Source organism: Oryzias latipes, chromosome 24 (genome assembly GCF_002234675.1).
Source record: "Oryzias latipes chromosome 24, ASM223467v1".
NCBI lineage: Eukaryota > Metazoa > Chordata > Actinopteri > Beloniformes > Adrianichthyidae > Oryzias > Oryzias latipes.
This window is the reverse complement of record NC_019882.2, coordinates 11,479,236-11,495,475: the sequence shown is the minus strand read 5'-3', so window position 1 is coordinate 11,495,475 and position 16,240 is coordinate 11,479,236. Positions and strand designations below refer to the sequence as shown.

At 38.3% G+C, this 16,240-nt stretch overlaps 1 protein-coding gene across 4 annotated transcripts in view; it reads right to left on the bottom strand.

The window, feature by feature from the left end:
* LOC101155158 (protein cornichon homolog 3) overlaps nt 1-16,240 on the bottom strand; it is a 64,723-nt gene that overhangs the window by 38,209 nt on the left and 10,274 nt on the right. For all 4 annotated transcript variants that reach the window (XR_002293168.2, XM_020714519.2, XM_011491716.3 and 1 more), the window contains exons 2-3: nt 9,430-9,498; nt 1,642-1,689 (exon numbers count right to left, since the gene is read on the bottom strand). Coding sequence is in view for 3 of the 4 variants with exons in the window: in XM_020714519.2 (XP_020570178.1) it covers nt 1,642-1,689; nt 9,430-9,498 (117 nt within the window). In the remaining variant the exon portion in view is untranslated. The remainder of the gene's footprint in view (nt 1-1,641; nt 1,690-9,429; nt 9,499-16,240) is intronic.

The following is a 16,240-nucleotide window of genomic DNA, read 5'->3' as shown; positions in this document are numbered from 1 at the left end:
GAAGCTGAGAGGAGGGCTTCTCCTCTTCCTCAGTTGGAGTCCTCGAGGCGAACACGGTGGCTGGGTCTCAGCGCTCTAGCCACCGTCTCCCCTTTGATGTCAGGTTAACGTGTGGCGAGATGACAAAAAGAAAGACTCACCGTTTGAGTCAGCGCTCCATTGATTAAAAGGAGCTGCTGGAGTTAGACCTATGAGGGATGCGCCACTCTGTAGACCAAACAAAGAGCGGGTGCTGCTACACTGTGTCGATGTGTGGTGCTTGGATTTACATGTATGACGCATGTATGAGTCCAAAGTTCATGCAACGATGCTCATGTTCAGGATTGATAGAAAAATCCTTAGGGAGCACCTGGTTCCTCAAACCAGGCTACAGCGTGGGTCTTCAGTTTCACCTTAGCTGAAATTAAGTTATATATATAGGATATATGGATGCTAAAGGCCAAGGACTGAGCTGTTTTTATGGCTATGTAGCTCAAGACGAAGTGGTGTATCTTGTGGTTTGGTTCATGTTGTGGCTCATGCCATAAACAACGTTACATATGAGAGACGACCACAATCATCCATCCATTTTCTAAACCTGGTCAATGCCGTTTTGGGGTCATGAGGATGCTGGATCCTATTCCAGCTACAGTAGGGTGTAGGCAGGGTACACCCTAGACATTGCAGGGCCACTCCTACAGACATTGGAAGCACTAATTAACCAAGAAAGTATGTTTTTGGTTTGTAGATGGAAGCCGGCATGCCTGGAGAAATCCTACGCATGCATGGGTGGAGCATCATGTGGTGCTCTGGTGAAAAGGCAGAGTGATCAACCTCCATCAGTGTGTGAATTTGTCTATGTGGATGTGGGAATAGGACTGTGACTGTAAAGCGCTTTTAACCTTAAAGCAAAGGTACAATTGCGCTATATATGAATACACTATTTACCATGCAGACTCCGCACAGAAAGAACCAAGGTGGAATTCAAACCAGGACCTTTTTGTCGTAAGGCAGGAGTCCTGACCACTAGACCACCATGCAGCCTGAGACATAGTTTGATAAATTGTGCCACATCTCGTTAGACAATAAGAGTCTACCAAAGTTCTGGATCTAAACGATGACACCAGCCAAAGTACAGGGTGGGGAACTCTAGGCCTCAAGGCCCAATGGGTCTGCATGTATTCCAGATATTACTGCTCTTCTCAACGCTGATGCCCTATATCGGGTGTACCCAGCCAGTTAATTGTGCTATCTTACATGACCCCACCCTTGCATTGACGTGTTCTCCCTACCATGACAAAGGTGGATAAAGTTGGAAAGATTTCATGTAATCCATGGACACCAGTGAAGATCACAAATCATTGAAGAAAAAAGGTTCGGGGCACTGTCTAGTGGGTCTAGATGACCCAAGTCCCAATGTTAAAGTGCCTAGGATAGCACAAGGGTTAAAACATGCCAGAGTTGGGTGTGTTGTAAAACAAGCAGGTTCCCACCTTTAGGTTAGTACAACCTTAGCGTGCAAGGTCAAACTATGGTTGTCCAGATGACTCGATTCAATCAAGAGAGTTTTTCAAATCCCTGTTTGGTTTTTAAAGTAGACCATCTGTCTGGACAGACATTAAGGCACAACAGGTGCCTCTCCTAAGGGGCTTTGTGGCTCACCTTCCTCAGCAGGTTGCAGATCCTCTCGATGTTTCTCAGTCTCTCCCTCTGGTGAAGAAAAAAGCAAGAAGGCATCAGTTTCTTACCGTTAAAGGACTTGTGTAAGCATGCTGCATTTACATTAATAAAACCAAAACAAAGTCAGTGGGCTGTGTGTTTAAAGCTGGAGTGTGACAGGTAAGGCACCTTCCGAGTTTAAATAAACAATTAAGGAACCAAGAAGGGATATAAGACCTTAAATTACGGATTTCTGAGGGGAATGATTGGTTGCCACACATGGTAATTGCTTTCTTCCTGTTTCTAATTGTTTTTGCAGCAACTTTTCCATCTTCGTTTCTCTTTTGAAACATTTGAGTCTTCTCTTGATCAAAAGATGTTTAAACAAGCATTTGTCACAGTGCTGTCACCAACAGGAGTGTATTTCACTAAAGCTTTTACCAATTTTGAAATATTAACTACTTCCTGGATGTGGCGCAACAGTGATGATGAACCTAGCGAGTGTCATTACAGTTTCTCTTTCTATTTTCTTCCTCATAAACTCAATGCCAGAGGCAAGATTGGCACATTTATGCAAACCCAACAGCAGAAAAAGAGGTTAGGTGATAGATGACAGGGAAACCAAAGCAGAGTGAGAAGACTTGCATTTCTTATGAAGCCACTCACTGTCATTGGTGAAAAGAAGAATGCTGAAATATTTTGATTTCTAGATGTTCAGGAAAAATTATTTTTGAATCTGATGCATCAAGTATAGTTAGAGAGCAGACGTGGCATGGCTTTTACCAGTCCTGTATTATTTTATTGGGGGGGGGGAAAGTAGTTTGTAACTAAGACAGCTCCTGTGATCAAAAAAATACATTTCAATTCATCTAGGGGTCCCACACCATTACCATTCCATGGGTCATTATTTACTATCTGACTTTAAATATTTTACTTAGACAAAATGTCTTCATTCTCTCCTCCATATCTGCCTATGACTGATTTTTGTTGCATGCCAAGACATTTTTTGCTCTTCTAAAGTGGCTGCTCTGACAGCTAAGTTGAAAGCCCCAAGCTAGAAAAGTTAACAAAAAACCTTTGTGGAAAATAAGTCAGTTAGAAAGTTGAAGAACTTAAAAATAGAAGAAATCCACACTTAAAAGGACAAAATTAGGGTTTTTTATTCAAAATATTAGTTTCCACACACCAAACCTGCTCAGCATAATGTCATAATACAATATTTTCTGAAAATACCAGTATTTATGGCAGTCGTATGATATTATTTTGCTAAATTATTGGCCACACCCTAAAAGTCAGACTGGACTGGAGTTGGCGTTTGTTTTTTTCACAAAATTCACGAACATAAAGATGTTTCAACTATCTGCAGAAGTTTTTCAATAACACTTAAGTGAAATAAAGTTGCTAATTTATGGAAATTTAAAAATGTTGGACCATTTTAATGTGAAAAATAGTTTTTAGTTTTATTATGATTATGCATTTTTTTTTACCAAAATCAAAAAACCTGTGTTATTTTCTAGAACATAGTGTCTGCAGAGCGGCAGTAGCACGTTAGAAAATAACCTCTGAGTTGTGAGCGGGAATGTTGGTGTGGAGCAACCCCGCCCCCACTTTCCTTCACTCATAACTGAACTTTTTAATTTACACTTGTGCATTCTTCCGGTCCCCCTACAACCGCTGCAACAAAACTGGCGAGCAATATCAGAGCAATCCTGCCTTACAGTTTAGAGCCAGATGCCAGCTGGAAGGAGGAAAACTGAAATGTTCATGGATCTTTTTGTCCACAAGAAGATGCATCAGAATGGAGCGGAGCACGGAGTTGTGTCGACTGTATACTCTACATCCCAGCTGCAATCTTTTTCAAACAGCATTTTTTTTGTTTTTGTCTGCTCCTGATTCACAATGATTTTAATAAAGAAATACTCAAAAATGCATTTTAAGATATTTCTTTTAAAATATTTTATAAAAAAAATATTTAAAATGAAATATATTATCATCTGAAAAAACCACAAGATGTTAAAAAAAAAATTAAAAAAAATAGCATTTTCATCAGATTAGGTTTTTAAGGGAAACCAGAAGCGAAAAAAGACACGCCAACTTTAGCCTCATAGGCCAATCTGCCAAAACAATGTATCACATTAACTGGTCAATGACCCAAAATGGTTGGGGACAACTGATCTTCGACATTTTATTTTGTTTTTTATTTTTTTTTTGCATTTACTGTATCATTTGGAGCAGTGTTCATTGCGCATACTATAAGCGAGTAACACATGACCTACAATTATGTCAGTTGTGTTCGTCCATTGTGCCTCCACATCTGTTCTAGGATTGCAAATACAACTGGCAAAGAGAACCATCGCAGTCCAGTTCTTCCAACATCCCTGTTTAAACTGTGTTTAAAAAAACAGCAATGAAAAACCTTCAGCTGCCATATTTTACTCTAATCACTGATTCCATGTTAAGAAAATGTCATTTATGTTATACAGATTTTTTAACAGATTTAATGTAAAAATGTATGATGATATCATCATGGCTACTAATCAACATCAGTAGTATCAAATCCAAAGTGGGAAAAGGTTGTTACTGGAGTAATTTGTCCTTCTGGAGAAGTAACCTTATTTTCACTGGCATCTGGCGCTTTCTCGCTGCTGTAAATTTGCCTCATCTTTGGATCTTCAAGCATCATCCTCAGGGCCAACAATCCTGTTATGCTCCTCCTGAAGCCCATCTGAGTCAGCTCATCACCAAGCTCTGCACAGCCTGATCATGACACCCATGACACTTGTATTTCTCGCATTTTCTGACATCTGCTCTGAGAAACCAACAACAAAAAAAAGGCTGCAAGAAATTTAGAGCTTATGAAAATAAAAGTTGGCATCTGCACATTAAAAGTCATTCATTTCTTATCTTTGCTGTTTCTGGCATCTCTGCATGAGTGCTGAAACAGTAGGCCATCCCTTCTGCTTCTGTTTCTGTGAAGGAGCCGCATGCATGGAGCGTGACCTTAATTCATAAAACCACACTGCAGGAAAATATGTACAAAGTTTTTTTTCTTCGAAACGTGCAAATAATAACTAACAGGCAGTGCTGTGTACAACCGAAAAGTGCGGTCAAGGTCTGAATTTCAATTTTATTTCCTCTCATTTATACGAGTTGCTGATTCCAGCTGTGTTTACAGAAGTGTTTGATGTTCTCTGGCTCTGTAAAGCTTCATCTCCCCTTCACTGGAAACAAACAAGAGTGTTCTGGTCTGTAGCATCTGGAGCATGAATGCACCGTGCTTTCACTTGTTCAGTCATTAGCAAGCAATTAGTTGGATTTCTCAGTAAAATATTTCAAAGAGCAAAACTTTTAATTTGTCAATGAAAGACCAATCTCTAAGCAACTTTAGCAAAACTTTCTAGTGTTAACTTCCCCGAGATCAAGGACACCTCGAGATGAAGAGTTTGTTGGTTTGCTAATGTTAGCAGTCGTGAAATCAATTTCTTAAGGAAGTCTTGAACATAAGTGGAAGAGACAGCCATGAAGCAGCAGGAGAGACAAGGTGTTAAGAATGGAGAAGGAACATTATGCAAGTATGGTCCAACTTTTTGTTAGAAAATGCCAAAAAAAAAAGCCTTGCTGCAAAACCAAATACCCCAAAGGAAAGGATACATTTATTAAGTCTGAACAACATTCCGATAAGATATAAAAAAGCAGAAACACACTCAAGGCAACAGTACAGTTAAAACTAAAATATGTTTTTGTCACAGGACATCTGTGCTCGTGTGGAAGTGTGAAATCACTGCTGTGCACAGCAAGCTGCTTTCTTTAATGGCTTGTAGACTAAAATCTGTTTAGTGCAGACAGTGTCTGCATACGTGAACTGACGTGTTTGTTTCAAATGTTCTTGATCCTGGAGGAATTGGAGGGATTAAGGTTTATAGAACTATAATCTATGTATGCAGTGGGCAAGAAAACACCAAACATAGGGTTTTGTATGTGCTTTTAGCATATGGTGTTGACACAAGTCTGTTACCCTGCAAATTCATATTCACAAACGTAATGAGATATAGTTGCTGCTTAAACTTTTTTTTTAAGGTAGGCTATAATAGCAAGTCTTTTTTTAAAAAAACGAAGAAAAAGTTTGTATGTTTTGATCAGTCTGGCAGGCTTTGACTTCTCCTGGATGCCCTCTCCTCCTCCGAGGTCTCCTGTGAGAGTCACAGCTGCTATTTAATTCTCATTAAGCTGCTTTTTAAGGTGTGGCCTTCTTGTGTTTAGTGTCTGAGCGTCTTTTAACCTCCTCTGATTTTGGTTCTGTTCATTCTAGTTTTTTAAACTTTCCTAATTGGATGACCTGCGCCTTGTCCTTCCTATTGGATTTCATCGTTGGCCAATCCGTCCCAAGTTTATCTTAATAGAGATCTTTTATTTGCATTTTATTTTTGTAAAAGAGTGAATAAAACAAATGCTAATGTGCTTCCGTTTTACAGCAGTTGCCATAAAGTGGAAGTAACTGCTAACATTTTATCACAGAAATGGAGCCAGGGGCCATGTTACTAACGAAATGTTGATAAATCTCAGAAAAAATTAACTAAAAAGTGATCTGTTTTGCAAAAAAAAAATGATTATAATGGCAATTGCATGAATAGAATTTTTTTATCTTAAAAAAATCAGAGACATGGATGAAACACAATGGGAAATTTGACTGATTGATCTCATCCATTTGTTAGTTTAGCTGATTTCACAAAATCCATGTAGTACACAAGTTCACTAAATACTTAAAAAAGTGAAATATTTTAATGTGAAAGGGAATCACAATTTTATTTCCCAAAGAATAATAATCGAGGTTCCTCTTGTTTTCTTCCTTTGGAATAAATAATTATTGCAATTATATTTTTGTAATTAAGGAAATATAGCCTATTGCTTATATCCCTTCAGTTGGCTTCAAAAAAGTTCCCACTTTCAGTCTTTATCTTGTCTTCCACCCACTTTAGATATTTATTTTTTACTGTCTTTCACTTGTCCCCAAAGATTTAAACAATCAATGTGCTTCAGAGAAACTTTACAGACAAAGCTTTTAAGTCAAGGTCACCTTCAGTGGAAAGTCTTGTTGTGGGCTTTTGCATTATTAAGAGCAAACTGTGAGAGTGAAGGTCCATAAGGCTCCAGGGGGAAGGATTTAAAGCTCAAATTCATCCTAAAACAACTTAACTGCGGGCAGTTTTCCAAACCAGGCCATCCCAAATGTGTACTTTACCTCACAAATTGTCCTAATTTGCTTTTGTAATGCTGAAGAACATACCGCTCTGTCTGATTCAAATGCGATTTTAAAAATGGGTTTGGATAAAGGTATATATTTAGACATCTTTATTTAATAACATTCTGTCTCAAAGACAAATTAAAGAAGGTGGGCTGTTGTTATTTACTTTGGGAGAAATGAGAACAAATCTGAAATCCGCTGTATTACGCTTCAAATTGGCTATTATTAATATTAATTGCTGAGATTTAATAAATAAATTGGTCCATTCAAATAGCACAGTTTTTTCCTAAATCCCTACTATGCTGTAATAAAATGCTTCAGAATCATATTTAAGCATATCACATTTTGAAAGAAATGTAAAATGAGTTTTAGTTTGGGTGCTTAGCTGTTCAGTGATCAAACGGAAGAGTGTACTGTGATTATTCAACATGAACAAACCATAAAAAATCACAACTCAAAGGCAGAACTGCTTGTTGTTTGCATATAAGGTGATTTAAACAATAAAATGAGATTTTTTTAATGTATTTTTAATACACTAAATACATTGTAACCACTAATTTTTATGTATTAATCTTATAATCAGGGGCGTAGCTTCCCGGGGGGGCAAGGGGGCAGCTGCCCTGCTAAAAAAAAAGCCCATCCCAATTGCACCTCATTTATTGAGTCAATATTTGTATCATTATTCACAAAGATTAATAAACCATCAATATAAGCTTCTTTAAGCACAATACATGAAAAAAGAAAATACATTTTTTTAAATGAAGTCTTGAGCCCCTCAAATTATTTGCTGTATTGTATAAGCTGGCCAATCTGGGCCGTCACCTTACACAAAATCTATGCTGCTTCCTTACTCTGGCAAGAGGAAATTGTTGTTTTACTTATTAATAAAACCTTATCAATAATAAAAATGCTTGAAATATTTTTTAACCTTTCATTGCCTTTCACGCTGCTGTCTAATCTGCAACCCTTCCAAAGTCCTCGCCCCCACTTTCTGCCCCCTTATTTAACCCTCGTGCCATCTTAGATGACCCCACCCTTACTTTGACGTGTTATTACTACCATGACAAAGGTGGATAAATGTGGAAAGATTTCATGTAATCCGTGGACACCAGTGAAGATCACAAATCATTGAAGAAAAAAGCTTCAGAGCACTGTCTAGTGGGTCTAGATGACCCGACCCCCAACGTTAAAGTGCCTAGGATAGCACAAGGGTTACAATGTTCTAGCTACGCTACTGTACATAAATTAAGATTAAATATGAACAAACACATACTTCAAATTTTCTAGAGTGACTCTCTCTTTTCCAACATTAAAAACGTTCAGTTTTCCAAAATTTGTAGAAACCTCTCATGTAACGACTAGACTACAGTTGGATTTATTAAGATATTCAACAAGTTTTGGTGTTGAAAGAGAGTAGATTCCTGGTTTCGAAGAATATATTTTTTTACCAGACAGCAGTGAATGCAGTTTATTTTTCTCTTACAACAACACACATGTAAAATGTTCATGTGTTAGTGTTACTTCATAAAAGGCATATATATTAAATTGCACAATATTCACTCAAGGTTCATGTTCTACGTTGATTTACGTTTTCTTTGCGCGGTTTATTCGTACTTCTTTCGTGGTTTTACACATGGTTCATTTGTGATACACCTTTTAAAATTTCATGTACAGACCACAACTTTTCTGCCTTTTTTCACATATATAAATGACCAATTTTCATCTGTGCAATGTTCGCAAAACGTGCGTGTTATCTGTGTGACATGGTCTTTAAACCTTCTTCATGCTTACTGTCAATCTTTAGTTTGAGTTTGCCTATTTGTCACATGAAGATCAACACAAGGTCAATAATGCCATGAATTACTGAGGATAAGACGGACCATTTGAACAGATTGACTCGCTAAGGAAGACAAAAAAAAGTACTCATAGCATGAAATCTTTGCAGATAGCCTACAATGACAGTCAATAAAAGCTAGTGTGGGTTTAAGGACTGCAGAACTTTGTGCCTCGAGAGCGATTGGGAGAAACACAATGGGGAACTCCATTTTTCTCCAAATGTCCTTACAGAGTTTACAAAGCAGGAATAGTTTCATAGGAATTACCGAAAAAAAACAATGCCTTAAGTCTTTGTGTCTGCTCAAAATCTCATGCACCTGTATTTCTGTGCTTGTACACGACAGTTGGGTTAAAACTGTAAACAGTAAGCCCAATTAAAAGTAAGTAATTTAGCAGCAGCCTATCAAAACAGACCGGGCCTTATTCCAGACCACCCGTGTCAAATCACATTTGAAGAGCAAACATCACTGGTTTGCTATCTTTTAGCTTTTTTAATATATTACTGATGTTTAGGTACATATTCAAATATGCTTGTTTGTAAGGAATTTATGAATAGAAGGACTAATTTTACTTAATATGTACATAAGTATTTCATTATTTTGTGGCTGATCAGCAGTTTTTTATTTGATTCCTAACTAAATGGCATTTTTCATAAAGTTTAGCAACTGATGAAAACAAAACCAATTAAATTGAAAAGGATATGTCAAACCTACCGCATGGAGTGGATTCCCCTGATCAATCGGCACCTTAAAGTCAGCCTGGAGCTCATCAAAGGCTGTTATCTGACAGACAAACACAGAGGGAGAGAGGTTAGAATCACAGCGAACAACAGGATATGTTTTTAGAATGAACAGAATAAACAGAAGCACAGAATAAAAATTAGAATCTTACTATATAGGGAGACACTGAAAAAGGGCTTCAGGAAACAGTATTGTTGTTTCAAAATACCATGGTGTGTATAGTTGTTTTCACGTTCACTCTGCAAAACCACACCAACACTTTAAAAAACTGTCTGCTGTTTTTCTTCTCATAGTTTACTTCAAGCTAATCCCAGAAACGCCACAATTTTGCAATGAACACTCAGCAATGAACCTATATTTGGATGAAAATGCCCCCCATTGAAGCATCCTGTTTACTCTGAGCAATGTGTGCAGCAGGGCCCCACTGTTTCAACAGCTGGACTTTCACTCATTGGCTGTTTGCATGGTGGGTTCTTGCCACTTCTGCGTGAAGGGTTTGGATTGGGGCAAGAAGATTATACCTCACATCAAAATGCTAATTTTGTAGCTTGTTATTTTTACTCAGCTCTGATTTGGAGGGATTGTGATGAGTCACTGGTGCAAATGTTGGAACTCAGCTTTTTTTCCCCAGCTGCTTTGAAAACCCTTTTTTTTTTTTTTTTTGCTTATGGTACAGGAATCAGCCATGGAATATATATGTATTTGTAACAAATGGTAAAACAGCTTTAAGTCACTGGTAATTTCAAGTTTTTTTAATACAAAAAAAAAACTGTCTTGGGATGAAATCGGTCTGTGCAAAACTGGCAACTACCCAATATCTGCCCATAGGTCACAACTGCCCTTAAGGCTAGAACTGGGCTTTCTGCAGGCCAATAAAAAGGGGAACACAAGTGGCTCGCACGAAATATCAAGGTGCTAGATGACTCAATGAGCCATAGAGCAAAAATCTTCATACAAATGTATTTCTACTGGCATGCAGCAACAAGTCATAGCAAACATTTATATGACACGTAAGGGTAAGTAGGGGTGAGGTAGGTGAGGCGCAGGCGTGTTTTAAGACTCATCAGACCAGGCAACGTTTTTTCAATTTTCTATTGGAAATCTACTCTGCTGCTGTAGCCCATCTGCCTCAAGGTTGGGCATGTTGTGCGTTCAGAGATGCTCTTCTGCAGAGTTTCAACCAGTTCTTATTTAAGTTATTATTAACTTTGGAATCAGTCTGGGCATTCTCCTCTGGAATCAACAAGGCATTTCCACCCACAGAGCTGCCGATCATTGGAAATTTTCCCTTTTTTGACCATTCTCTGTTAACCCTAGACATGGTTGTGGGTGAAAATCCCAGTAGATCAGCAGTTTCTGAAAAACTCAGACCAGCCCATTTTGGCACCAACATCCATGCTACGTTCAAAGTCACTTCAATCACCTTTCTTCCCCGTTCTGATGCTCAGTTTGAACTGCACCAGATCATCTTGACCATATCTACACATTTAAATGCATTGAGTTATGCCAAGGGATTGGCTCATTAGAAAATTTCCGTTAATGAGCATCTCTGTGCCTAATAAAGTTGCAAGTTAGAGTAAAATATTGTCATTTCGATTCTACCACTACTGCAAACTGGCTTGACTCCGTCACAAACCATCTTTGATCTTATTCTTGAGTCATAAAATAAACTAAAATGTAAAGACCTTTGTTAAGGTTTTGCTGCTTTTCAAACAAAATTATGATTAGTTGAAGACATTTGGTATAGTATTACATAAGAGAAGTAAGTGATAGTACGGGAAGCAGTGACATATATCGTAACTTTAACCAAATTAGTCTGTTTTATCTGGAAGTTAATCCCCGGAGGTCTCCAATCCAATCAGGCAAAACTTTTAGTTCCTTTAATTCCAAATGAAACTTATTAGACGATGGAGCTAAAAAACTAGAACTCAATAGAATATTGCCATGTTGCTTAATAAAGACTCAGAAAAAAAACAGTTTGACAGCTCAGGAAAAATGTTCCTACAAGAAGTCTGATTCAAATCTTTACAGCTGTGAGGGATATAGACTTTTTAGAAGAAATTTCCAACAGCATTATTTTTGCACAACTGCAGTTTCCAACAATCACATTGTTTAAAATCTCATTTGGAGATTCTTTTGTCTCACAGAAGTCAAATCGTATGATATATAAGATACATCATCTTGTCGTCTGTATTTTCTTTTTAATGCTGATTCATCTTCCCCCGTTTATAATCTACTTTTCCTGCAGTTACTCATCATGGCTGGTTTCTAAGTGTGAGGATTACTGTCAGAAATACTTCAGGTAACACATTTTCCAGCAAGACAAATAGCCTTAAGGGCCGTACACACCGGGATGAATATCGGCGCACGTTATTCGCCAGCGTTTTTCAACACGTTTTTTGGGTTCACACCCAAGCGATTTTCGCTGACGATGAGCCGAGCGAACATGCAATTTCATTCCCTGACATTAGATGGCGCTTAATGTAAAGCAGAAATACCCCTGTACACAAGGTGGCGCTGCGCAACTTCACGCTTCTTGAACTCGCTTTTCACTCAGAAGAAGAGAGCAAGTATTTACGCGCTTCTCAAAATCCAAAAAAGAAAACATGAATATTTCCAGCGCCAGTAGCTCCAGCTCCAGTTCCAGCAATGAAGAAATTATTGTTCTGTTGAATGATGAAAGATGCTGGAAAAGACGTCGATTTTGGGTACATCCCATAGTTACGAGAAGAGAACAACATGGGGAGTTATATAGACTGGTACAAGAGCTGAAAATGTATCATGAGCGTTTTCGGGGATATTTTAGAATTTCCGTCAGTGGGTGCGTCTTCTTCGTCTTATTTCTTCGCGGCAGTGTAGACGCTACTTGGCGTATATCTTCTTTGCCGTTACGTATGTGTGCTCAGCAAGACAGTTTTGTGTTTGAGCGCTCCCAAGTTGTGTTTTACTGTAACTTCAGAAGCTCCAGACACGTGTGCAAAAGTGCCATTCTAATTGGTCGAATAGTTTTTGACGCGGAGCGTCGAACCAAAAAAAGAAACCCCAGGTGTTTTTAAAAAAATGACGCTTTTACGCGTGGCGTTTTTCGCGTCGGTGTGCACACTCACATTGGTGCCCTTTGTTTAGTCACGAGGCGTTAAACGTCGGCGAATATCGCGCACGAAATTCGTCCCGGTGTTAACAGGCCTTTACTGCGAAATAGGTTTAAAATATTTCAAAGTTAATAGTTATTGAGGCCAAAGCAAGTGCAAATGGCAAATTTTAAGTCAGTTAGTGACAAGCATAAAAAAAATGATTTCAAAATGACTAAAAAAATTAATGCTATAGATTTTAAAAAACAAATTAGCCTTAAACAGTATGATATGGCCTGCAATAATGTCTTTAGGATAAATGTTGTTTCTCTTTCGGCTTTTCCCATCAGGGGTTGCCACAGCGAACGAGTCGCATGGTAAACTTGGTTATGTTTTGTGACGGATGCCCTTCCTGACGCAACCCTCACAAAGCAACCGGGCTTGGGACCGGCACAGAAGTAGAGAAGGGAACAGGGAGCAGCCTGGAGTTGAACACTGGTTTCACGGACAGAAGGCGCTGCAAACCAGCACGAGCTAAACCGGCTACAATAATGTCTTTAGGATAAAACTAGATTATAAATATAGAAAAAAAAATTTTTTCATTGAGCTAGAATGAGTAAATTTTCCATTGATATCAAATAAAATAAAAAAAGACTGATTATTTTTATTACTAGTCTGAATGCACTCCAGTTTGATTCCAGCTTGTCATCAGGGTGTTAACTGTTTCATTTCAAATGCGTAATCAAATCTGCCCCCCGAGGCGCCGTACTCACTTTTAACATACATTGCGACACTCGAAATAAGACTGTCTTGGATTAGCACTGCCAGATCCTTCCAACCACCCACCACTGCACCATGAGATTGAGACGATGACACAAAGTACTGATGAAACTATTTACCGGATCCAGCGCGGCTGCATATGATGCAGCACCAGTAAAAAAAAACAACAAAAAAGAACAGATGTCACTGCTCGACTAAGTGAGCCTCGGGAGAGGATTGTTTGGTGTGTGTGAGAGCACAACAGAGACACAGTTGGTAAAGATATGAATGCGACAGTTGGTGAATTTGCACTTGAGATACTATACGTCTCCAGTATGTGTGCACCATGGGAGAGCTGCAAGATGATAATTATATTACTGTTTGTGTGTTTGGGTGCAAAACTGGTTGTGTAGTAAAAAATCCATGTGCTGTGGTGTGTTATATGAGCCTGAAACAGCAAACGCAGTGGCTTGTGTTCATGTACATATAAATATGTGCATGGGGGGTTGCCATCAGGGAAATGGCAGAGGTTCACAACAGTTTTCTTCTTCTTTTTTTTTCCTGGGTCTGCCCTCATGCTGGAAGGCAGCTCTTTGCATGTTATTTCCCAGTGGATCCTAATAGTTATCCTGGCTCATTGCCTTGTTCTGTTTCAGTGGGTTAGCTTCCCCCTCAGGCTGCTGCTCATGGGCAACAGACACGATTGATGTCATCAAAAATCCAAATGGTCGCGATTTGTCCATTAAGTCATGTTAAGAGTCCCAAATGTTTGGAAAAAAAGAAATGGCCTTTCTGGACACCTTTGAATGATCATACAGGATGACCAGCGGTTGCTTTCACACTTGAAGGGTCTGTTTAAACTTAGAGTTTAGTCAGGCTGAGCAATTTTTTTATTTTTATTTTTTAAATCAAGCACTTGTTTGGTTCGCTTTCAGACAGCATTTTCTGGAGTGGACCAAAAACATCACAAAGTTATAAAACTACTTTGAGGGGAGCATCGCCTGAACACAAATACTGATCAGGAATAAAGAAAACCTACTGGTCCCTCTATTAATCCTTAAGGCCGTGTCATACGTGAATATACGTGGAAAAAGTGAGAAAAGTTGTGGTATTTACGTGCAATTTTCAGAGATGTATCACGAATTAACCACATTAAAATCACAGTAGTAGCACAAAAAAAAACACACAAAGAACACGTAAATCAAAGTAGAACATGAACCGTGCGTGATTATTGTGCTGTTTATATATTATATTACTTAATTTGAACGTGACATGTGCGCCGTATACGCGATATAAAAATTATACATGCATGAATAATCTGTTAGACATACGTGAAACGGTCGGGGAAAGCCACAACTTTGTGTATTCATCTTACAGAAATCACACACAACTGCATAAGATTTACTTAATAATTTGGTGTAAATTATGTAAAATATGTGTAAACTGTCATTTTCAACAAACTACAAATTTTAAACGACTCAAAACTGAATTCACGTAAAGACCCGACGATCGAAACCCTCGACGGACATTGACGAATGCAAGAAGCACTTTGTAACCACGCATGTGTTACAAAAGACCGAGATTGAGTCATAAAAAAAAATTCATGTGTCAAGAGGTTAATCTAATATCATAATTGACCTTTCAACATAAAATGTCTGTATATAATGTCTGTTGTATAATGTTGAATAAACTTCCCCTAAAAGTGTGACTTTTGCTACAATGCAGCTTGTTTATGCTTCTTTCTTCTTTACATGCAGTTTTTCGCTGCTGCAACATGTACTTCATAACAACCTATACTGCGGGAAAATATGGTACGTTTATTTAATACGGGCCATTTAAAAAAAAAATCCAGCATCTATAAGCTGCTTTGCCTTCCTAACGGGAACCTCTGATGTCAGAAAACGCCATCGGTATTAAGCTGAGAAGGCCATAGGGGGCAGTACACGATACGCCTGGGCTAGTTGTCTGTTTTCCTAGGCAATCTGTGAGTGTAATGATTGAAATGAAGCAACAGAACTCAACTTTTTCCACATCTATGAGCACAGCTGTAAAGGTTTGGATTCTGCAGAACTCAAAAGGATATTGGATTTTTATACAATTGCTTTAGAATTCCAGGAGTTTTAACCTTCCAGAGGTCAACAAAAAATAGAACAGATGATTTCAGTGCAAATCTATAAATGATGAGGATTACATTGTTATAAAACAGCATGATAAAGCCTCTTAAAATTCATTTTCTTTGTTGGATCCTTGTTGTATTTATGCATTATTACATTATAGTTTTATTTTTTATTTTAGTCCTACTTTATCCTGTGTATGAAGAAAACCGTCGCCATCCTCTACATTTCATTTTCCATCCACTGACCTTAACATTACTGATTCATCACTCTATCCTTAAGAGTGAAAAAACTTTTCAGTCCTCCTGGAGAAAACAGCCTGAAACAGAATTTGTATTTCTTGATCTTGGAGGACGCCGTTTTGATCCGGAGCAGATTTTGGCCCTGAGCCACAGGAAGAAAAAAAAAGCCGTATTTACAGCACGACTGATGTATATTTGATGGGCATTTGGATGTGTATTGGCTTAACGTCCTAAATAATTTTGCTTTGCTGACTGTTCAAGCAGTAATTGTTTGAACGCATATATATTTCATTTCATGGGATCTTTTGGATTGTCCATGTCGTAACAGCAGAAGTTGATGGTGACAAAAACAAAAGGAAAGAAAACACCACTTGCCTCCTTTATTGCCCTAGTGAAAAAGTTATACTTCAGACTGGACTTTGGTTTGAATTTAATGGTTCCCAAAAGAAAAAACGTTTATTTTGAAAACAAGGAAAAGCTTCTGTTCGCGTTCCCAGAGGAACAGGCACTAAAAAGTCTGTGCTTTAAGTCCTTCCCTAGCACAACCACCCATTTGGAGCTATTAAGCTGAAGCCAATTACAGTATCTTTTTCCAGTA